The 27,183-nt window shown below is 26.2% G+C and overlaps 1 protein-coding gene across 1 annotated transcript in view; it reads right to left on the bottom strand.

The window, feature by feature from the left end:
* The window catches only part of LOC105844513 (uncharacterized), a 154,326-nt gene that overhangs the window by 124,526 nt on the left and 2,617 nt on the right, over positions 1 to 27,183 (bottom strand). The window contains exons 2-5 of the mRNA XM_065813630.1: positions 20,928 to 20,979; positions 18,724 to 19,158; positions 14,209 to 14,537; positions 12,403 to 12,559 (exon numbers count right to left, since the gene is read on the bottom strand). Of these exons, the coding sequence (XP_065669702.1) occupies positions 12,403 to 12,559; positions 14,209 to 14,537; positions 18,724 to 19,158; positions 20,928 to 20,979 (973 nt within the window). The remainder of the gene's footprint in view (positions 1 to 12,402; positions 12,560 to 14,208; positions 14,538 to 18,723; positions 19,159 to 20,927; positions 20,980 to 27,183) is intronic.

The following is a 27,183-nucleotide window of genomic DNA, read 5'->3' as shown; positions in this document are numbered from 1 at the left end:
GATGAATGGTATAAGTTGTTCCTCTAAGCATTCTTTGATATAAATTCTTGATTTTATTGCAGCCGATGTTGTTGACCGAAAGAGTGGTTTCGACATTCCGCTATCAGATAGTGCTATCAAAACAAGAATTTTTTTTGAAAATTTTTCTTTTCCCGCAAAATGAACATTATCTGGGCATTTGTCTTCCATGTAATGTTTGGCGTTTCCAGGCATTTCATTGCCAATAAAATAGAAGTATTTTTCGTCGCCTAAAATTAAAACACTCCATTCTTAAAGAGATGATTTACGAGTTTTCAGCTTCTTTTTTGTGCCCTTAGACACTGTTCGTCATTGTATTAGGGTGATTTTTCATGTTTACGGTACTTAATGTTCATTTTGGCCAATTGTGTACAAATTGCCTTTTGATCAACGTTGAATTTATATGCAAATTTTCTTTGACTTACACCTTTTTGATTGTTGGTGAACCTGCAAAGTTTTGTTTATTTTCTGGAGCCCACGATGATGGGTGTCCAGAATTTTTTGCAACTTTTAAACACTGTCCTGTAAGGTGTCGATTGATATAACTATATGCTGTTTTGCAACAGATTCCTTCTTTAATAAAATGGTGAGCAGCTTCAGCATTAGTAGCTGTTGGATTTTTTACACAATAATTTTTGACATTATTTTGAAGAATCTTTCTTTGAAGTTTAACATTTTTTTGAATTATTTTCTTTTAATAAAACTAAAATATTAAAAAATACAAATTACATTCAAATGCTAAAATATAATATTATGGATTTCAAGCAAAACTAAGTTAACTTTTGTGTAACTAATTTCTCTTCACCCGTTAATTTTTAATTTTGATTCTGTCATAAAATAACACATAAGATTTGCAGAGTCATTGTGGTATCCACAGTTCATGATAGCTTACTAGAAGGAATACCTAAAGCAAAGTATTATGGACTAATGTTTAACTCAACTTTGGATCAAGCTCATTAGAACAAATGTCTATGATAGTAAGATATAATGTCTGTGGTAGTAAGTTTTATACAAATAAGGGATAAGGCCATTGCAAGCTTGGTTCAAAAAATATTGAATCAGTTAAAGAAAGACAAAATGAATTTACAAGATTGTAGCTCACAGTGCTATGATAAACCTGCTGTAGTGGCCGGACACAAGACTGGTGTTCATCAAAGAATCCTGAACAAAAACAACATTGCAATTTTTGTGATTTGTGATAATCATTCACTTAATTTGGTAGACATGCATGCACCCAAAGAAGAAATGATGGTGACAAGTTGATGTTTTCTTCTCTCGTTCAACCCAGTGCTGGGAAAAGCTCCAAGCTGTTGTACCTGTAACTTTGAAGTTTGACTCCTACTTGGTGGAGCACAAAATTGGAATCATCAAAACCAGTCAATAAATATCACGGGAAAATAGTTGAAGTTCCTCTGAAAATAATGGGCGATGAAAGCACGACTAGTGAAACCAAATGAGATGGAAAGCAACTGTATAGCTGAATGTTAATAATATGATTTTATAACGTTATTTGAGTTTTGAAACAAGATTTTAGGTTGTATTGACTGCGTTCAAATGAGGTTGCAGGATCCTAAAAACAAAATTCATAATGCAACTTTCGATTTAAAAGCTGTCCAAAATTATTTTCATGATGTAAAAGAAGTGTTAGTTAGTAGCTCACTGAAAGAAAGAATTCGAATTTGTAATTAACAGGACATTCAGTTTAAAAGAGGTCAAAGAAAAAAGAAAAGAATGGATGTCAAAACATTTAGAGACACTGATTTATCAGCTAAAGAAGAAAAGTAAAGAGTTATGAAAGGAACTGTTGACTATTTATTCAATGAATTGAAAAAAAGAAGCGTTTGCTTACAAGAAATTTATGAAAAATTTGGATTTTATTTTGATGTGGAAGGGTTGTGTTTTAAAGCCGAAACAAGCTATTTGAATGAGCATTGTGAAAAATTTGGGGAAGCCTACAGTTATGATGTGGATTGGAAAAAATTGTATGAAAATATTTTGGATTTTAGAATGCTGCAAACAAGCCGTGCTGAAAGAATTTCGTGCCCAGAACAATTATTTTATTTTATAGTTCATTATGGATATGAAAAACGTCCCAATATGCACATAGCATTGCAAATAATGCTGGCAATCGCAGTTTCTATTACCAGCTTCAAAAAATAATTTAGTAAACTAAAATTGATACTTTCATATTTGAGAGCCTCGATGGGACAAATTCAATTATGTGATCTTGCTTTGCTAAGCATAGAACGAGGAATGACCAAAGAAATCAACTTTGATAAAAAATTAAACAATTTGCATCAGCTAAAGCAAGAAAAAGAAATTTGTAATAAAACGATAATACATTTGTGTTTTTTTGCCCAATTTTAAAATAGTTATTTAGAAAAACAAAATAAAAGCAATTTATTGTCAGTGGGGGCACAAGATTGGTGTTTGCCATGGGAGCCATTTACTCTTAGTACTCCACTGCCACTAGGTAATACACTATGTTCATATATAAATGTATATATATAAATATAAATATATATACATATATATCTTCTATAGCTTGTTTAGATGAGCATTTGCTCACTAGTTTTGCTTATCTTTGTAGCAAACAGCCTTTTCATAAAAAAAAGGAAAAAAATGAAGAATAATGAAAGAAAAGATTGCTGCCTCACCCTAAACCCTCAGTTAATATAAAAGCACTCCGCTGCATGTCAGGATACTTGTCAGTCGATGTATGTACTGAAGCATTATGATGTTTGTACTCATCAGAATTTTTCTGATGAGTCTTAATTGATTAAACAGTGTAAAATAAAAAACGTTTGGCAAGTGATTTTCTACTAATTTTTATATATATATACATATATACAGCAGAGAAAATAGAATTAGCCTCATTTTTATTTCTCATTCTAATTTTAAAATAAGGCAATGAAACATTTGTTAAATCTACCCTATTTCTTATTATCTTCTACTGCAATTAAAAAATTTATAAATTGGTATGTTTAATTAATTATAAATGGAAAAAAAAACTAAAAGCATTCAATTTGTGGAGAAAAAAGAATTAGTCTCGTTTACGTTATATACAAGAAAATACAAAAAATATTTTGTTTTACACTCATTTAATATTTAGCATTGATTCCTGAATTTTCAATGACTTCAAATAGGCGACTTGACATACTAGTAACAAGATTTTGGATAGTTTCTATAGATATTTCATTCCAAGTTTCTCTGATATGAGTTTTCAGCTCCAATGCGGATTTTTGTTGCTTACCATTTTCATAAACCTTTCTAGAAAGTATTCCCCATAGATTTTCAATTGGGTTAAGATCTGGACTGCATGCAGGTCATTCCATTATGTGAATATTTTTCTCTCTAAACCAAGCTTTTGTAAGCTTTGAGTTATGGATAGCAGCATTGTCTTGTTAAAAAGTGAAACGTTCACCCATCAATTCTTCACCATGTTCAAGCAAACTAATTTCTAATAAATCAATGTAGTCCTGTGAACTCATTTTTGTTGAAATCCATGCCAGTGGTTGTTTTCCAGCAAAGGAAAAAACTCCCCAAATTATAACAGTTCCACCACCAAAGTTACAACTCATTCGAGTTTCTTTTTCTTTTCGAAGATTGTGCCAGTAATATTGATAGCCATCAGGACCATCTAGATTGAACTATTTTTCATCACTAAAGAGAATTTGATGCCACTCTTCCTGAGAAAACATGTGTTCTTTTGCAAATTGTAATCTAACTTCTTTATGACGAACAGTAGGTTTTGGTCTTGGTTTACACTTTTCCGAACTGTGTTTGTATCTTCATGTAAGATTTGTCTCACACGTTGAACAGTTACAGGTAATTGTAAATCAACACGAATTTGAGATGTAGTCATGTGCTGAGCAGTAGCACGACATGCAATAATTTGTTTAGTACAATTATCAATTTTACGTTTGCCACCATTTTCCTTACAAGCTCCATAATTAACACTAATCTTGAAGTAATTACTAACCACTTTTGTAGATCTATTAATTTTCTTTGTAACTTCCCAATTAGATAAATCTGTATCTTTACATGCTTTGATTACTGCTAATACTTCATTCGTTAAACGCTTACCAAGTCCCATTTCAAATTCAGGTATCAAAAACCAAATGTTAAAAACTTTATCAGCACTGATTTCACAGTCTTTGATTAACTTACAAATAATAATAAAAAACACAAATGCATATCACCAGATCAAAATATACAAATAAACTGAAAATAATTATTGATGAGGCTAATTCTAAAATTTAATACTTAAAATTTGCTACAGCAAATATTAAGTATTATACATTTTATGGTCTTATCAAATGTACCATAATTTAATTATGCTAAATTATAATCTAAAAAGTTGTTGTTTGTAACAATAGTAATATCAGTGTGGAAACAAAAGATGCACCGCACAAATTTGCTTAGAGATTTACAAAATATTGGATCAGTACATGGTGAGGCTAATTCTATTTTCTGCACTGTATATACATATACATGTATATATGTACATATATATATATATATGTATATATATATATATACATATATATATATATATATATATATATATATATATATATATATATATATATATATATATATATATATATATATAAGCTATAAAATAACAGTAAAACAATACTGCAAAGTTGTTTTGTCAATATAAAGAGCTTGCATTAATATAAAACATGTATAAAACAAAGCGAGATAAATAAATAGAATTGTTTTAAATTAATAAATTAAAACATAATCTTAAAACTTTAACTTTATACTTGCACAAAAACATGCTATATCTGTAGATCAAAGCAAAAAAAACATTAGATACCACATTTTTTTTTAATTTTTTACTTCTTGATCTTGCATACTAATAAAAATTTAAGTATAATTAATTTTTTTATTAAAATGGTTTTTAAGTTGATGTTTTCATTAATTTTTTTGGTTCAAACTATTTTTCAATTAAAAGTGAAAGAAAAAAATTTGGTTTAATAAATTGAATATTTGAATATTATAAGTTTAAGTATATGCATAAATTATTTTCTTTGGAATTTATTTAAACAGAAGTAAAATAATACTTTTTTTAATTTAAATTTTTTATAACTTAATTTTTGGTTTAATGTTTGGAATGACCACTAGTTTAATGTCAACAATAAAATCTTTCTATATTTAAAACTATTTTTGACCGCTTTTTACTCTTCCCCCTCCTTGTAACAACATCATAACTCATTTAGTAGCAATTTCTGTATGAGCCATCACAAAACCATTACCCCTACCCCGCCCCCTAAAGCCTGACATAATTTATGGACAACCCCTTATAAAAATATTGATAATAATATTGTCAGCGAGCATTAAAATTCTTTCGAACTTTTCAATAATTTTTTGTATTAGAATTGCAAAGTTTTACAGTTGCAAAAAATTTTAACTACAATTTCAAAATTATTTAAATAAGAGAATTTTAGAATTTTAATGCAAACATTAAACCAAAAATTAAATTCTAAAAAATTTAAATTAAAAAAAAAAATTCCTTAAAAAACTCGCTTATTAATAGAAAATGTTTAATCTTGATATCGCTTTAAACAAAATCAAAAACAAAATGTTTAACATTTTTTCATATTCTATTCAAAATTTCTCGTTAAAATAATTTTTAGTTAAAAGCTTATTATATGTTAATAACATATAAGTTATAAATAGAAACACCTGTATGGCTAACTTTAGCAAGTCTTTGAGTATACTAAGAGTAACTTAACTGTAGTAACTTAAATGGTTGCTTTAAGTTAGTTTATAGGTAAATATAGTGATATACTTTATTCATTGAGTAAATCAAACTAAGTATAACTTTAAAAATATTTTTGGCTTCCTCAAAGAGATTTAAACTAATTTAAATTCAAAAGTGCTTTATGATGAATGAAAATCTTTCTTTTTTTCCCACATCTTTGCTTCCAAAAAGTCTGCAAGCAACCACTGTTAGAGTTGGGAGCTACTGAGAGGTGAAGTTTATAGAGCAAGATAACGATTGAAAGACAACTTAAAATATTGTAAAATATATGAATCAGGAAAGCAAGATGGAAAAAGCAAGTTCCAAAGAACTGATGAAACTGAGCACTGACTAGGATCAGAAACAAGACATAAGTCAAGTAGAGAAGGTAATCGATTTGGGTCATCTGAAAAGCGAGTTGGAAGGTTGACTATTTGAGTTAGAGATTAAGAAAGGCAAAGGTTGTGGGCCTTAACGTCTGCAGAGTCACTGACACTAGAGCCAAGCCATTCAGTGTGATGAGCATTAAAGTTACCAACAACAGCAATATTGGCTGATGGATAAAAAAAGAGGGCTTGGCCAATTTGATCAAAAATAGTGCAGTCTTGAGATGAAGGAGAGCGATACAGAACAAAGAGAATAGCAATAGAGTGAAGTGGTGCTAAACGAAAGCACATAAAAGTATAGTTGGTGGATTTAAACCTAGTTTCCCAACAAATAGGTTAATTCTTACGAATGTAAATGCCCAGGCCAAGCATGTGACTATTGAAGTCTTTACAAATTAAAGGAAGATAACCATCAACACTAAGATCACAAGATGAGGCAGCCGAACTTAAATTAGTTTCACAAAGAACAAGTAGGTCAGGTGAATTTTGCAAGAGATGAGACTCAACAAAAGAACAGTTACTTTGAAGACCACGAATATTAGTAAATGATTTAGGTTTAAAGAACTTGTTGATGACAATGGTTTTTGTGTTTTATAGTTACTGGTGCTTTAGTCATTTTTAAATTTGTTAAAGAACTTGACTCAAAGCACAGATAGTACTCACTACACTAGTTAATAGTCCAAACAATTGCCTTATTACAATTGATAAACTCTAAGCAGTAACAAAGGGCTCCAAATGTGCTTTTATATATATATATATATATATATATATATATATATATATATATATATATATATATATATATATATATATATATATATATATATATATATATATATATATATAGATAGATAGATAGATAGATAGATAGATAGATAGATAGATAGATATGCAAAAAATTATTAGTTGGTTAATTTTTTTTTTTTTTAATTTTAAAACTTGAAAAAATAATTTTTAAGTTTTAAAAATGTAAAATATGTATCAAGACATAAAAAGGAATGTAAAATATGTATCAAGACATAAAAAGGAATGTAAAATATGTATCAAGACATAAAAAAAGAATGTAAAATATGTATCAAGACATAAAAAGGAATGTAAAATATGTATCAAGACATAAAAAAGAATGTAAAATATGTATCAAGACATAAAAAAGGAATGTAAAATATGTATCAAGACATAAAAAAGAATGTAAAATATGTATCAAGACATAAAAAGGAATGTAAAATATGTATCAAGACATAAAAAAGAATGTAAAATATGTATCAAGACATATAAAAGGAATGTAAAATATGTATCAAGACATAAAAAAAGCATTAAGATTGAGTTTATTATTCATATACGATCATAAATTACAAATTGATTCTTTTTCTATATAATAATAATTTATTGTAAATATATATACATTGTATTTTAGCATAAATTTGTAAATCCATATTTTATACAACAGACTGAGTACATATCAATTAAGTATTTTTCAAATTAAAAAATGAATACATATCAATAAAATATTGTTCAAATTAAAAAAAATGTTCAAATTAATCTATTGTTGTTTATTTTTGAATTAATTTGGATAAAATAATACTGGTAAAGGATTTTTTTTATTTTGTCACCATAGGCAATACTGTATTCCACAATTTTAAACCTATTATGAGATTCATTCCTTATAAATTTTATATATTAAACTTGAGGTTCTTTTGCTTCATTGTTTTTAATTTTTTGTAAATAAAAGAAATATTCCTTATCTTTTTATTGTTATTTTAAACTATTAACGGGTGACAACTAAAAAACGAGACTGGATTTAAAGACACATATCTCTTTAAAGAAGTAAGATAAAACGAAAAGGAAAAATGTTCTAGAAAGTATTTTTATTCTAGTTTTTAAATATATAATCAGTTGTTCTCAATTAATTCATTTCTTCTGACTTTATCAACTAAGCCTGGTATCGACTGAACTAGGCTCCGTATGAGCTCAATATCAATTTTATTAAGGCAATACTTGATTCTAGAACGTAATTTTTTAAGATTTTCTGCATGCCAATTATTCTTGAAGACAAGGCATTTCAAAATACTCCAAAAATTTTTGATAGGACGACATTCTGGCAAGTTTGCAGGGTTATCCGCTTTCTCAACATAATGCATGTTTCCTTGTTTAGGTACATGATTACTGTTTTTGAATGGTGAGATGATGCTAAATCTGGCCAGAATACATATGCACCATTTGAATGATACTTACTGATGAATGAAATTAGTCTCTTCTTAATAAATTTGTTTAAATAGATTTTTTGATTTACAGCCAGTCCACTTGGTACAAAATAAGGTTGAGAAATTCCATTTTCAGAAAAAGCAATCCATAGAAGTAATTTATTTTGAAACTTTTATTTTGTTTGGTATTTAACTGTAGATGGAGTAGATTTTATATCACTAGTATAAAATATATCATTTCCATTGATACTGGAGTGATTTAATGTGAAATAAGACTCATCGTCAATGATTGGTTTACAATTTTTGAAATTCTGACACAATCGACTGCACTTAGTTCTAGCAGCTGCTTTTTGCTGGTCAGAGCGTTTTGGAACCTTCATTTTTTTTTTGATTTAATATTTGTTCTTTTTTTTAATGTTTTACTAATGTGTTGCTGAGTACAGTTGAACTTTTTAGCTGCCTGTCGTTGAGAAACTCCATCTTTATGGTCAAACATGAGTTTAAGCCTTTCTATGTTTGTCCTGGTCATTTTTTTAGCTTTTACTCCACTTCCTTGAACTCTTTGGTACCCAGATTCACTTTCAGCACGTTGAATTATCTTGTAGATAGTACTTTTAGGTATATAAAAATACCTTCTAAAACCGTTTTCCTATTTTTAAAATCTTATTCCTTTAAAGAGATATGTTTCTTTAAATCCAGTCTCGTTTTTTAGTTATCACCCGTTGTTTATTTTAAATTAAAAACGCTTCTGTTGTTTAGAATGTCTGCAATCAAGCATGTTAATTCAAATCCAACAAAGAGACTTTTTGAGTAACCCCTCCCCATTTTTAACATGCGTACGTAATTTACAGATGGCCCAATGGCAACCAATTTCTAACTGAATATCACTCTAAAAGACTTGAGCTAAGCGCACATAATCAGTCTCGTTGATAACATATTTCAGTATTACAAGCGCAAAATATTGCACTGGGCGATTTTATTCATCACATGCATATGTATATATATACTGTGAAACTAGTGACATAATATTTTTTCTTTTGTTGTTGGCAAGCACGCTTCCAAAAGTTTTAATTTAAAGTTAAATAACAAAATTATTGCTAAATGTACTGTTTATTGAAACTTTTCCCCATACTTATTTATTTATTTTTAAATATTACACTAGATATATATTTTTTTAACATTTAAGTTTGGAATTTTTATTAAAGTGTTGCAAGTTTTGATATTTTATTACATGGACTTTTATGCAATTCAAAATTCTAGTTAAGCAAAGTTTTTTGTCAAGTAGACCCTAAAAAATATACAAGTTAGCGAATGGTTCAACTTAACCAGGGCATGATTAATATATATATATATATATATATATATATATATATATATATATATATATATATATATATATATATATATATATACATAATATATATATATATATAATATATATATTTATATATATATATATATAATGTATATATATATATTTATATATATATATATATGTATATATATATATAATATATATATATATATATATACATATATATATATATATATATATATATATATATATATATATGTATAAATATAATAAATATATATATATATATATGTATATATATATATATATATATATATATATATATATATATATATATATATATTTGTTACTGCTTTATTTTTCTCTTTTACACTCTTTTTAGTGTACATTAGAGTGTCCCAAAAAAAAATTTTTGTGTGCAATCTTAAACTTATTATGTATAAAACGTTCTTTTATATAAAATGATTAAGTACATCAAAAATATTGATTTGAGACAAGTGTAAGAGCTTGGTGTAAAACCTGAAAATTTTGAAAATAGTCAATTTTTGTAATACTTTTCAAGTTTTTATTATTTTAAATGCAGCTGCAATGAAAAATCAAGCATGATTTTTTCAATAAAGTACTTTATTAAAGAATAATTACAAAATCATGATTAGGCATGATTTTGTAATTATTCTTTAATAAAGTACTTTAAATTGTTATTTTTATTGTAGTGTTCACTGCTATTTGTTATTTATAAAACTTTGATCCGTTTGATATACATGTGATTTAAAATGGATTTAATATTTTTATTTCTTATGAACAAATAAGTATATTCAAAAAAAGAATGAGTCATACAAAAAAAGATCAACGAAAAAAAGACCAGAAGAAAATAAAATGTACACAGTTCAAAAGCAATTTAAGACAATTTGTATATCTGCTAATATATCCCATAAATGAACTTCTAGTTACACCAATTGCCTAGTGTCAGAAACATCCTACAATATTTTCACTTTTAAAAAAAATCAAAGTAATTCTAACATCTAGTTTTTATCTAATTCATTTTCTTAGCCCAATAAAAAAAATATATATTTGTATAAATTTTTCAAACCAGGTTTTAATCTAGCAAAGCAAATTTTCATCTGTCCAACAAAAAAAAGAACCAGAACTCTAGTTTATGAGGATAGAGTATGTTAATCTGGATAAAAGCTGGTTTTAAGTGCAACATTGTCAGTGGAAAGTTTGTTAAGTAAATTTAACTAACATGTTTTTACGTTATGCTTTGCAAATTGACTTTTTTTAGCAACTTCAGCTATGAAATATTTTTCAGTGAAATGATCCTTAGACTTACAGAGAAATATAATATAATGAAAGGATTGAATATATTAATAACTTTAGATTAATAACTCGTTTGACATATCTGCTCCTCAACTAATTAACATAATAATAAAAGATCGGAAAGGCAAAAATAGAAGATGTAGCCTTTTATGAAGGTCAAACATTTAAAATGAACATGACTTTGACTGCACAGCAAGATGAAGAGTTTGAGCTTAAGACTCTGTGAAGAAAGGAAAGATATGAAAGAGTTAAGCAATTGTATGATTTGTTATATGAGTTGAAAAAAAACACAGAGGCAGCATATCAAAGAAGTCAACATGAAAAGCACAGACAGAGCTTTGGATAGACAAAGCAGTTTTAAAGATGCTGTAGACCTGCTTGAAAATTCCAATTCATGCAAAGAAAGTACTAATTCTGACTATGATGTATCTTTGTTTTATATCTTTACTACACTATGACAGGACCTTTTTGATGTTTTAGAAGAAAAGAAAATTCAAGTTCCCATCATAATGGACTCATAGTCCATTTTGATAGAAACTTGTTAGACTGCTGGAAGACGAAAACGATCTGACAGTTATCTGTGAGAAAATTCCAGTTAGTGTAACAAGTCCAGATTTAAAATGTAGAGATGATTTCATGCTTGGCACAGGCAAAAAAATCAACTGGTTCAAAGAAGACTCATTTAATCCTCAACCTCTTGGAATACTATAATGTTGTCAACAATATTGTGGGTGGTCCCAAGACTGAGTCTCCTAGAAGAGAAATTTATGTGCACTTACATAAGACCTGGTCAAAGATTATTGATAAGATTGACACCTCATTAGATAATCTGGTTAGGTTTAAATGGATTTTTTTAGAGGTTGGATCACTCATCTATGAAGATAGGTGATCCAAATGAAGCAGAATGTATTGTTCGTTGCCCGAACCACAGAACTCAGCTAAATCAGATTAAAGGGCTCATTATATTTTTTCATTCTTTCTGTCCACAATTCTTTAACATATGTAACATATTTTACAGCATATAATTTTTATTATAAAAAATATTTAACAGAAAGACATTTTTTTATTAACTACAAGTCTTTTTGTAAGTTTAAAAAACAAAAAAAACAAAAATTTTTCCATAAAAGTTTTTCACCAAGCACTTATAACCTTTTTGAATTAAAAAATTCTTTTATAATTGGTCATAATAGACCTAGTAACTAAGTTTTAAATAACACATTACTTTTTTATATATTAGGGTGCATTAAAAAACAAAAAATTTGAAAACTGCCAATGTAGCAGCACTCCTTGCATGTTTTACCTATTTGTCAATCCATGTAGCAGCACTCCTTGCATGTTCTATCTATTTTTCAGTCAATTTATGTAAACAGAAAGCATATATATATAAAAAATCAAAAGTTGAAAAAATCTTACTGTATTGATATTGCATAGGTTCAATAAATCTAAAGTCCATTTTGAAATTCATAGCTGAAGCTCCGGGATCTATGTTTAATCTGATTTCTGAAGCCATAAAAGGATTTAATAATTTATAACTAAACCATTGTGAGTTGATATAGCTACTTGTAAAAACCTTTAAATAAAATAAACTGTATACAGTGCAAATTACCTAGTTAAAACTTTAATAAATTTGAAATACACAAAATCAATAAAAAGAAAAATGAAAAAAGTAGTATAAATAACAAAGAATTTAAAAAAATATATATTTAAAATTATTTTTCAACTATTTTAATTTTTTAAAAAGTTTAAATTTATTTAGCTTCAAATAAGAAATAAAGATATATTCTTTTAAAGTAATAATATTTCATACTCCTTCACAATCCATTTACAGATACACTGATGTAAAATTGAATGATTTCCATACCTTGAAGTTATATGGGGTAATACATTTAGGCTTTCATTATTCATAATTTTAGTTAAATGTGTGTATATATTGAGTTACTGTAAAATTTTAATTTAAGAAAAGTTAAATCTTTTTGCAGTCATTGCAGACACAGTAATTAGTTAATGTTTTTGGAAGAAGTTTGAAGTTTTGATATTATACAATTGAAAATTTATTTAATATTGGGTTGATTGACATTACCCTGATAACAACTTATTAACATTATTCCAATTTGCAAATAATAAAATGTGAAAGATTGAAAGATTGCAAACACTTAATGATTTATCGGCACAATGAAAATTATTGAAAGCATGCTATTGACTTAAATTAGTTTTTTACAGAGTGCATTTACATAAAATTTTTATGAAAGTTTCATAATCTAACTTCTTTAAATTTGAGAAGTAAGGTCAAAACCAATGCAAACAATTCCAAGCTTAGAAATTAAAATGGTATGATCAATAGTATCAAAAGCTTTTTTAATTTTATAAAAACACCACAAACAAAATGACCAGTATACAGTGCTTTTTTGATTTTTTTTTGTTTATATTAAAGTTTCTTTGTTCAGCAATTTATATTTTACTTTATTATTCAGTTTAAATTAAATTTATTTTTTTCTTTTGCATTTTTTAGCCTCTCTATTGTTCCATATGAATACTGCACTTATATTTATCTAAGATACATTTAGATATATGTATTGTTTATTCTACTTAATGGATTAAAATTATTGTTAAAAATTATTGGGAAAAAATTATTGAAATTGCTTATCACAAGTTTTCTTTTACTTAGAGCTTATTTTAAAAAATAAATCTGTTAATAATGCCAAAATATTATTAAAAGTTTTTTATGATTGTTAAACTAGCTAGATTATTTGTTTTTTTCTTTATTTTGTTTTCTTGCAGAAAAATAATACTGTTAGAAGTACTGAAAACTGTTTTTTATTTAAACTTATTTTTATAAAAATTAATATCAAATTAATGTAATAATAAAATTAATATATAATTTATCTCTGATGCTTTATATCACTGATGCTTTGTTGCTGTAAATTTTTAAAATATTCAAAATAACTTTAGTTCAAAACTTAACATCTAGACAAATATATAGAAGATTCAGCTTTTATTTTATTTTATTTTTTTTTTATCCAGAAAAATTTACTTAAACATTTTAGTTAGGAATTCAACAAATTGAAAGAGTATAACCATTTTGTTATTTTAAATATTAATATATTATGATATATAAAAACTATACTAACAAGTGTGTAAAAAAAAAATAATAATAACAATAAGAAACTAAAGAGTAAAAAATAAAATGCAACAATTTTATATTTAAATACCATAAATTACCTTTATCTCATTATTTTCTTTGTAAAAAAAAAAATTTCTGTTCTCATTTAATCGAAAAGATAGAGATATTCCATTGATAAAGTTATTACTACCTGCATTGCTAGACATAACTATGAGCTGATGAGTTATTTTAACTTTGCTTAATTTTACTGTAAACCATGCAACAGGAGATACATCAAAATCTGTATTAATTGGACTTATAGGTTGAATATCAATGGTGGTTAGATTTAATCCTCTTATGATTGCATCCAAGAATATATTTGAAGTAGTAGAAAAAAAAGAAGCCTCACTTATTGAATATGTGCTAGCATCAGGTGCATCAAAATATGCTAAAATAAATTTAAAAACATGTGCATATATATATATATGTATGTATATATATATATATATATATATATATATATATATATATATATATATATATATATATATATATATATATATATATATATATATATATATGTATATATATACATATGTATATATACATATATATATATGCATGTATATGTATAAATGTATATATATATATATATATATATATATATATGTATATATACATATATGCGGTAGTGGTGTAGTAGTAGAGTGCTCGCTTTGTAAGCGAGAGGTTCCAAGTTCGATTCCCACCATGTCCCTGGTAGTACCGCTCTCAACTCATTTCTTCACGCAGCGGCCTTGTTTGTCAAGGTTTGTGTTTCGGAGTTTTAGAGTTGAGAGAGGGTTATACCACAAATAAGTAGCCTCCTTGTCTGTAGTGGTCTTCTCGGCCTTGAGGAGGTAAATTAACAAAAAAAATATACATACATATATATATATATATATATATATATATATGCATATATATATATATATATATATATATATATATATATATATATATATATATATATACATATATGCTAATATATATATATATGTATATATACATGTATATACACATATATGTTTACATATATATATATATATACATATCTGTATGTATATATATATATATATATATATATATATATATATATATATATATATATTTATTTATTTATTTATTTACATATATGTATGTGTGTTTCTACAAGTATATAAATATGTATACATATATATATATGTGTGTGTTTATATATCAATATATATTAGGAGCTATTCTAGATTGTTTTTGGCAGTGCTGACTGTATTTGGCTGCCTTCTAAATATATATATATATATATATATATATATATATATATATTATATATATATATATATATATATATATATATATACATATATATATATATATATATATATATATATATATATATATATATATATATATATATTTATATATATATATATATATTTATATATATAGGCTCAATTTTGCAGATTTGGGTCAGCACTTTCCTAGTATATCTAGTACATTTAAAGTTTCAAAACATTGGCTTAAATCAAAACAGTGTTTTTAGATACAAAAAAAGAAAATAATAAGAATAATGGAAAAAAAAATTACTTTAGTTGTAATAAAAGTTGGTGATGACAATAAATATGATAACGTCAATATAAATACTCAATTGAATAATAAAATGATTTTTTGAATCGATTGAGACATTAAAAATGATCAATTTTGGCTTAATTAAAAATGATCAGTTTAGGTTTTAAAATCACTTTTAAAAAAGAGATGTTGTTACCCAAGACAAAGAGTTTTATGTTTTGCTGCATCAATTTACAATCTTTCTAGGCTAATATCACCAATTACTAAATGAGTTAAAATTATACTTTAAATACTTTGTAGGGATAAACTAAAAAGGGGTGAGGAGATTCCTGATAGTGTCAAGTTTTATTAGAGTCCTATATATTGCAGATTTTAAAAATTTAACATAACTGCTTTGCAAGATACGTAATAAGAGAAGTAAAAGAAAAAATTATATCAATAGGGTTACATGCTTTTTCAGGCAGTTCAATCAAAGCATATGATTCTATTACTTATATTTGTGTTATATCAAGAGCTTTTACCAAAACCTGCTAACAAACTTTGAAAACTAAAGTTGTACTACCTAAAATCTTGTCCATCCTGCAATTAAAATATTAGATTGCCATTCATCATCTGAATTCATGAAACAGGACTAACATCCTGTTTGTAATAAAATGATTATATTAAAAGTTGTATCATGGTGAGATTCTTTAGTAGCATTACATTGAATAATGAAAAAGTCATGTTGTTGGAAGCCATGGGTTAAAACCATAAAGTTGTAAAAATTAGGAGGATATTTAATTATGATAGTTGGCATTTTGTTCATGGTAAGATAAAACTCAACTGACATATCCACTTGTCCTGATGATTTATCTTATTGTAAAAGCATTAGATAGGTGAAAGGTTCAGAATTTCTTAAGAAAAAAAACGCTCTTTTCTCAATGTTTTCCCATTATTTGTGTTGCCTTATAATTCAAGAGCCCCACAAAAAACTATTTCATCGAGGCAATGAAAGCACTTTTAATGAAGTACAACATTTATTTTGAATCACTCAGAGCAAGAAAACTGTTAAATCAGTGTTACACAAATGTGTAATTTATAAATTCTTCCAAGAATGAACACTTACAAAAAAAACTGATCCTGATCTTCATAAATTTCAAATACAATCAACTAGAAGCTTTAAATATACCAAAATTAACTATGCTGGTTCATTTTATATTATCTTGTTTGATAATCATAAAAATAATAGGAAAAAGGGCAAGGAGCACAACTATTGAAACTAAATACAATCATGGTAATCACCAACCTCAGACACTTTTAGAATGGCACTATAATAGTAAGGATTACCTAATGCTGATCCTAATTCTGATAGCTGTGTATATATATACATATATATATAATATATATATATATATATATATTATATATATATATATATATATATATATATATATATATATATATATATATATATATATATATATATATATATATATATATATACATATATATATATATACATATATATATATATACATATATATATATATACATATATATATATATATATATATATACATATATATATATATATATATATACATATATATATATATATATATATATATATATATATATATATATATATATATATATATATATATATATATATATATATATATATATAAGTCTTCTCCCTTTATCCAGCACTTTCATGTTCAAGCCTTTTTGCGCTTGTCCACACACCCACAAAAACCTTTTTTGGCAACTGCATAAAAAAGTATTTGCTAAAAAAATTGCAGCGTTTTTTACAAAAAGGATTTACTGCAATTTTTAAATTGCAGTAAATCCTTTTTGTTCATTAAATACTTTTATAAAAAGTTGTGAAAAAGTTTTTTTGTATGAATTAATTTATTTAGAATTTAAATAAAATATTTGTTTTTCTAGTTTTTTTGCTAATTACTTCATTAAGAATTTAAATAAAACGCTAGTCTTTATATTTTTATTTTTAATATTTTGTTGAGTATTTGTATAAATTATTTATTTTTTTTGTCATTATTTCTTTAAAAACTTTTGTTAGAATTAAATTTTAGTTTTGCTGCTTTATCTTTTTGTTTTTATTTTAATTATTTTGTTTAATAATTATATAATACATTTGTTAATTAAATTTTTTTTTATATATCCACACACACACGTTTGTGTGTTTATATACATAGATATGTATGTAAGTATGTATATATATATATATATATATATATATATATATATATATATATATATATATATATATATATATATATATATATATATATATATATATACATGTATATTGTTAATTCTTATGTATTTTATGCACTTTCTATACCATTCATTTTTTCCTGGCCAAATTTGGATAATCAAACTAATAAAGATCTAATAAAAATTTAGAATTAAATAAAACATTTGTTTTGCTGTTTTATCTAATTATTTTATATGGAATTTAAATAAAACATTTGTCTTTTTGTTTTTAATTTATTTATTGTTTAATATTTATATAATACGTCTTTTAATTATCTTTTTTGCTATAAACACACACACACATATGTGTGTGTGTTTATATATATACATATGTGTGTATATATATATATAAATATATATATATATCTTTACATATATATATATATCTTTACATATACATACATATATATATATATATATGTGTGTGTGTGTGTGTGTGTGTGTGTGTGTGTGTGTGTGTGTGTGTGTGTGTGTGTGTGTGTGTATATTGTTATATAACTCTTATGTACTTTATGCACTTTCTATACCATTCATTTTTAACCGGCCAAATTTGGATAATCAAACTAATAAATATCTAATAAAAATAAAGACCATAAAAAAAAGATATATATGAAGCATCTTAGATCTGCTATATCCAGATTCACAATAAGCTGGGTTAGGGTTTCATTAAAATTGTTATTTTTTTGTATACTTAATGTTATTGTATATATGTATAAATGTATGTAAATTAGATCTATCATTATTATCATAATTAAGTTATATGATTAATAATTTAATAATTTGTTACTTACAAGGTTTTATTAATTGTTTTGTATACACAAGAAAATAGAGAATCAGCTCATCATATGAAGATGACAACTTAACATAATTTGTAATAGCTCCATTGAATCCAACATCTATTTCATAGAAATGCTCATTATCAATGCGCTGATCCATTTTGGAACATTTATATGCATCATTATAATCCCATATTGACGAACAAGATGTACTATCATCAGAACTTAATTTAACATTAAATAAATAACCGTTATTTGTAACAGCAACACTAGCACTAACCACAATGTATTCTTCTGCTAAATTGAACAACCATAGATTATCCTTCTTAAGAGTTGCATTCTCTTTATAAAAGTCATTATTTCGTATTCCATAATTTAGTAGAAAATTATAAGGATATGATTGCATATTACAAAATGTATCAAACGTAAATGAGTTCACTTTTAAAATTTCTAAAACAAAATTTAAAAAATTCATTTAGAGAAAAGCAATTTCGCTTTTCAACTTACAATTAAAATTAAAAGTTGTAATAATTTTAGTTACTAATGTGTAATTTTTACATAATATGCAATTACTATATATTATGAATGAAGTATTATAAAATATTTCCAAAAGTAAAATTAAATTTAATTTGTGAATACTTTTGCTTAATACAACATTTTTTTCTTTTTATTAAAAAAATAAACAATACAGTGATTTACCTGTATATACAGACCAAAAGTAGATATAAAAATATAGTCCAAATTCAATCATTGAGTTTTTCTTTCTCAATAAACTGGATTATTATAATTAATATTTTAACAAAAGAATGGTAAAGAATGAAAATTAATTTAAAGATGCTTTTACATTTTTATCATTTTAATATTATAATATGATACCAAGATACTAAAAAAACATGACAACATAATAATATATTTTAGAACAAGAAGATTTGTCTGGGTTTTATACGATCTCAGTTTTATACCAACAGAGCTCAGCAAACAGTCCATACAACACTTTTTAAAGTATTAGTATTTTTTATTAGCTTATAAATAAATAAAAAATCAAGCTTTGCAAAAGAAATAGTTTTCTAAACTTACTGGACAGATATTCAAAATGTAGAAGCGTTACAAGCAGTTGGAAACTTTATATAGAAAATTTACAGGAAGTTAGAAACTTTACATAAAAACTTTACAAGAAGTTAGAAGCTCTTCAAAGATGCTTTACAAGGATATCTTACAAGAATTCTCTACTAGTTATTTACAAGAATATATAAGGTTAACAAAAGATAGCCTATAAGTATCCTTTACTTAATAATGATACTTACAATAATGTAGAAGCTTTACAAAGATATCTTCTTAGTGTCCTCTACTAAGTATTTTTTAGATTCCTTTTAAATTAAAGGAATCTAAAAAATACTTAGTAGAGGAATTTTAAAGTAAATTGCCCACTGTTGGTATACATAAAGATATATAAATTTTATTTTTAATTTTGTGTATCATTTTATGTGTCTGCTGTCATTTGATATTATTCTTTTAATAAGTAAGATTTAAATCTTTATTTTTCTTGACACTTACTACTCGTGCAACTATTAAACAACTTTTTAAAAACCAAAAAATCCAGAGCAATATAAGCAAGGTTAACTCACAATTGAAAATAAATTTTTGTACATCTGGTATTTCATCATTAAAGTTTTTAAATCTGGTATTTCAGCATTAAAGTTTTTAATTTTTACTGCCAAAACTAAATAAATAATATTGTAAAGCAACTTTTTTATTGAGACAGTACCTTGTACCGATTCTAATTGCATTAACAACTACATTATCTTCTCTACATCATTTGAATAATGCTTTATAATGACAAAAGTATAATGTATTTAATGATAATATTTGATGCTCTGAAAGAGTTTGAATTCTAAATGATTGAGAATACAACCCAAATGAATAGTTAATACTCATAGCAAGAAAGTTAATTTTTTACAAGAAAAACCTTGAATTTTTTTTTATACTTATATTCTACCATTTTATGCAGAATGTAAAAAAAAGTAAAAAAAAGAGAGAAAAAAGCTATGCAGTTTTTTCTCTTTTTTTTATTTTTTTCTACTTTAAAAGTAAATTAAAAAAATTATACTGTTATAAAAATTAAAAATAAAACAAATATTTATATAAATATTTATATTAAAATAAAACAAATTAATTCAAAAAAAGGAATCAAACACAAAAAACAATTTTTCAAAACCTACCATATTGGTATTCAATTCCTATCACCAAATAAAAACAAACTAAAGCAAAAATCTAAAATTAAAAAAAAAAAAAATTAATGTATAAATTTAACAAACTTCTAATATCTATATGTTTATATATATATATATATATATATATATATATATATATATATATATATATATATATATATATATATATATATATATATATATATATATATATATATATATATATATATACATATATAGATAGATAGATAGATAGATAAATAGATAGACAGATAGATATATAGATAGATAGATAGATAGATATATATAGATATATATTTATATATATATATATATATATATATATATATATATATATATATATATATATATATATATATATATATATATATTTACATATTAAGTATGAGAGACACTTCATGGTATTGACCGAACACGATGTATTTGCCTACTAGATATCTTTACCAAAAAAAGAAAATTTTTTGTTTTTAATTATAAACTGCTCTGTTTTGAAATTTATATATAATCAAAACAAATTTCCTAAATATTGAGCACTTTTCAATGAACAAGAGTTTTGTATTACTTTAATATAAAACTACATCAAACGATATATGTATATATATATATATATATATATATATATATATATATATATATATATATATATATATATATATATATATATATATATATATATATATATATATATATATATGTATTTATATATATATATATATATATATATATATATATATATATATATATATATATATATATATATATATATATATATATATATATATATATGTATTTATATATATATATATATACATTCGCTCTAATTCAGAAAAGTCTTTTGCAAAGGCATCCTCTGCTCTTATGGTCTTAGAAGTGAATGCGTAAACTTGGCAATCTTGGTGAACAAAACAATGCAAAAACTGTTTTTGATACTCATCATTGGTAGGGTTTTATTGTATTTCTTGATTAGGGTTTTATTGTACTTCTTGCTTTGCACTATTTTTGACTTTTATCTTGTCAAATCAATCTTTCAAATGCGGTAGTAAGCATCTAATTCTTTTTTTGCAGCTGCCATTATGTACTAAATTAACAGTCTGTGGGTTTAAGAGAGTATTAAATAATGAATATTAGTATATTATTGCTGTTCGCGGACTGTTTTAAAATGGAAAGTTTTTTATGTTTATTTTATTTTAACAGCAACAGATTTGAAAAATAAATATGTTGCTGATAAATTGATAATAATACACTTATCAATTTAATAAATAAAAGGCTATAAATTAATTATTTATGGTAACTAATTATTGTAATTATGTTATAATTACAATTGTAATTATGTTATAATATAACATAATTATAGGTACATAATTTATAGTTTGGTTTTCTTGAACAGAATTGCACAAAAAACTAGAAAATGTGAAAATATCAAGCTTTATCATTAAATATATATATATATATATATATATATATATATATATATATATATATATATTAGATATATTCATCTTCAAAATGTCCAAATAACTTTTGAAACTGGAAGTCTCACTTTGTTGTAAAAGTTGTAAACCAGAAAACCTTTGACAGTGAATTAATATTTTGTAAAGTGTCCCAGAAGGGCTGTTCAAGAAAACAAAACTATAAATTTTGTACCTATAAACATTAAACAGTGTGGTTTTGGCTAAAATGTTGTAAAATTAGATGCTTGAATAATTCAGAGGTTTTTTCATAACTTTTTTCTACTTTTGTACAGATCTTTTTAAGACTAACAAACAAAAAAAATATATTAGCTTTTAATAACAATCAGCTTTTCAAAACTTTATTGCTCACATGGTCAATGCGTTTCCATAGTGATTTTTTACGGTTTAAATCATTATTTAGGTAGATGGTAGCAGATCAACAGAACAATTATCGGTTCATATTGTATATTATTTAAATTGATTGTATCCATCCGGAGGGAGGGGAAGTGTTATCTAACCCCCTAGGAGATTTTCATTCAAAAATTAGTCGGCAAATTTGGACATTAGAGTCAGCAAACGCCAGCCAACGAGGATCTTTTTCTTTTTTTTAAGGCCTCATACAATAAAGTGTTTTTTCTCTTGGCTTTAGTAGGATACTTTACCCTCCCCCCCCCCCTCACACACTACTCCAAATTAGGATCTTTTCGGGACGGCCCTGGTTGTATATACTATTAGTTATGTAAATTATAGTTTTTCCAGCGTGTTTTTTAGTGCTAAAACGACAAATAGTGAAATTTTCCTAAGGACAGTACTTATTTGTAGTTTGGGATCGTCCATATATTACGCAACGCTAAACTTCACTAATAAACTAAACAAAAAACATCTTAAGTTTAAAGTAATCCGTTAAGAGAATGGTTGATAAGTTCATTTTATATAATTTTGAGAACTAATAAAAACAGTGGAATATAGTCAAAATGCACTAAATGCGCCAATAGTGAAAATGTTTTTGTCTTTTTAACATTCGTCGTTGTAAAAAACCAATTTTTTTCTTTTTTAGTCTATATATTTGAACTTTTACAATGTAGAAAAAAACTCAAAAATATTTTTAATATACTTGAGTTTTTTTTCACTTTTTATCACATTTAAAGATTTTTTGCTTAAATGCACATATAAGTATATAGAGATTGCTAGAAATTAAGAAACAGGAGTTTGTTGAGTTTGGTTGTACCAGCAGCCTGTATGACCAATACCTGCGTCATTACCTAAATCATCTGATGCAGCAGTTGATTGAGAAAACTTCTTTTTTTTTTGATTAGCTGTTTATTGTTCAGTATCATACAAAAGCACAGATTATTTTGATTTTCCAAATCAAAAAGCTAACTCCCAAAGTTTATTGCCTGTACTCCAAATAACCTGTACTCCGATAAACTTTATTTCCATTTGAATTACAATTGATCAACTTTTTTTAAAAATGTTTTAAAATTCACTTCAATTATGACTAATGTAAACCCGTAGCAAATTTTTTTAATGTAATAAACGTTATAAAATATTATTTAGACAAAATAAGCTTCATTCTTTCTCATAAAAAATACCATTAAACATGCAAACCTTTTATTAAATAAATTGAAATGACATTAAATTCTATTCGTATACTTATTCAGTCATCAATAATTATTATTTACAAATTTATTGAAATCACTTCGTGGTAAGAATTTATCTAAAATGCATATTCTAGTAAATGACAGAGAGCGGCTGACAAGGACCCCTCTTTTCTGACAACATTTGCAATTATAGCTGCGCCAGCCAAATTGAAAAGAGTAAATAAACTGCACGATTGAAGTCTACATTTAAAACAGTTGAGTGATGGTGCGTTTACAGTTGTAGTTAATAAGGAACTCAGTTTTTAACTACTTGATTAGTGAAAAAACAACGGCTTTTATGATTTTTCAAATTTTTATCGCCGTCTAGTTCAAAGGCGTGGCTCCTTATTCTTACACTATACTTAGATCTTTGATACGCTGGTGTGGCTCGTAGCGCCACAAAATTGATTGAAACAATTCCATTAATTATTTTGTAATGCTGTAATAAGGCCCATACGCGTGCGGCGGTTTTTAAGGGTAGTCAAATTAAGCTGTGTTAAACGTTTCTCGTATTTTAGGTGACTTAATCCATTTTGTGGTTCGATGTTGAATTTTTTCGATTGTATTTATATCTCCTACGAAATGAGGAGACCACGCTAGGACGGCAAATTCTTATAATGGTTGGATATAAGTAGTATATAGGAAACCCCAAAGAGTTAAACCACGATTTCTGAATCCTTTTTTACATTTCCCTAGCATTCTATTTCCAGCTGCAGGGATGGACATAACTTTGCATTCTTCAATATTAAATTACATAAGCCATTTTTTAGACCATTTAACAGCTGTATTAAGATCTTTTTGAAGACATAGTGCATCTTTTTCAGACTTGATAATGCCTATGATTTTGCTGTCGTCTGCATACTTTTTTGTATGACTCAAAATTAAGTCCGGTAAATCGTTAATGTAGAGCACAAAAAAGAGCGATTTTAAAATCGTACCCTGAGGTACTTCGCTAAACACTTTACTCCACGGCAACAATGTATTATCTATTTTGACACGTTGTTCTCTATTTGTCCCCCAACTTTTTATCCAGTTGTGTAGTTGAACGTGAATGCGATATGCCTTCAGTTTATATAAGAGTCTTTTGTGCAATACCTTATCGAACACTTTTGAAAAGTCTATATAAAGTACGTCTGCTGTAAAACTCTGATTGATGATATCTGCAACAGTATCCCATGATTCTAATAGGCTTGTCGTGCACCCCCTGTGTTTGACAAAGCCATACCGAGCTGGAGTAATAGTTTTGTTTTTGACGCAATGCTTCATTTTACAATTGTGGATTAAACCTTCTAACACCTTACAAGGTACCGAGGTTTTGAAAACTATTTGGTAGTTGTTTGCCTTTAAATTAGTTCCTTTTTTGAATGTATGTGCTACTTCTGCTTTTTTTCATTGATCTGGAACAAAGGATGTTAAAATAGAAGACTTAAATAGCATGGTTTGAGGGACAGAAAATACTTCTGCGCAATTTTTCAAGACTCTAGGATGGATTCCATCAGGAACTGTTGTTTTTAAAGGATCAAGTTTCAGGAACCTGTTTTTGACTATTCCATAAGTAATAAAATCAACTCCTTTATTGCAAGTGGCTGGAGATTGGTTTAAAAAATTAGGTAGCAGTCCTTGCGGCTCTACTTCAAATACAGTATAAAAATAATTGTTGAGTGTCTTACATATGTTGAATATGTTATCGGTCACCGATCCATTGCTGTCTTCAAGTAAATGGATTTTATCGTGAACTTTGATTTTGCTTTTGACATAAGAATTGAGTCCCTTTGGGTTATGTTTAAACGAAGAAGTTAGTGTATCTTTGTTATATTCTGCTCTAATAAGTTGGTGTGATCATGGTCCTGCTGACACATATTTACCCCAAAGTTTATTCTTTTTTTTTACAGCTTCCAGGATCTAACTAGTAACCCATGGATTTTATTTGGCTGGTATAGTTTTGTGGTACTTGGTATGTAAAGTGAAGTAGCTTCATTATATTTATCAATTAAAATTTTGTATTTTTTGGCCTCAGATATTTTTTTAAATAATGTCTCCCAGTCATAACTTCTAATATAATTCGAGATAAAAGTGTAGCTTGCCTTGCTCGACACTAATCGAGGAGTTATTTGTGGTTCATTGTTTATTATTGCAGCTGCAATTGAACCTACAATAGTTAGGTGAGCTTGTCTCTCCGGGTAGACCCAATAGTTTCAGCGTAAGTTAAGAAAATTAATCTGTCTGGCTTGTTGGTTATAGTTAAGTCCAAGATGGAGTTTGGTTCTTTAACACATGAATTTCGAAAGGTTAGGAAAGTGACAAGTTGCGTAAATGGTTTTCCTCTAAACAAGACTCGAACTAAATACAGGTTAGCTGTTGATCAGTATGTTGACTGCTGTCGAAACACCTCCTCCAAAGTTAATACTTTTATAGCTAATTTGCCTAAAATTAAAGTCACCATAGAGTTATAAGAAGTCGCAACCGTTTGTTTTGTGGGCCTCTGTAGCAGTCTGAATTAATTTGGTAGTTTCTAGGAGTGCAAGTTCATCTTTGTTTGGTCGGTAGATACACCCTAAAAGGATTCTTTTTCGAACTTGAATTATATCAATGCTGTTCAATGGTATTTTTGTTTAAGTTGTTTAATATTTGTTAGCGTGCATCTAAAATTGTTTTTTACGTAGATAGCTGTGCCACCTCCTATCTTTCCGGCCCTGTTTCGTGAAAAAATGTTATACCCTGCAATAGCAGTATCTGAAGTCTCAGTAAACTACGTCTCAGCAAGAAAAATAAGATGTTGGCGGTTATGCTTGGTGGTTGATTGGCTATGACCTATAACCTGCATGAGCTTGGTTTTTCTGAGTTCTGTGTTGGGTTTTTTTATGATTAAAACATCTGACTCGCACAATAATTGAGATGTCAATACCAACAGTTCTAAAGAAATTTTCGGCTGCTTGTTTATTTTTGTGATATTTGTCTGAAACCTCTGTTCCCATCAGTATAACACTTGATTCTTTTTGCTGTCTTTGTTTCTGCTCATGTGCTACTTTATTTAAAAATAGATTTCGATCATGATAAAAGAAAACAAAAACTTTTACAGATTTTTCAAAAGCGTTCGATAAAGTACTATGTGTAACTATGTGGTTATCTTGATCAGAACATTACACGGAAACA

This window comes from Hydra vulgaris, chromosome 12, assembly GCF_038396675.1.
Source record: "Hydra vulgaris chromosome 12, alternate assembly HydraT2T_AEP".
NCBI classification, from domain to species: Eukaryota; Metazoa; Cnidaria; class Hydrozoa; order Anthoathecata; family Hydridae; genus Hydra; species Hydra vulgaris.
This window is presented reverse-complemented; position numbering and strand designations above follow the sequence as displayed.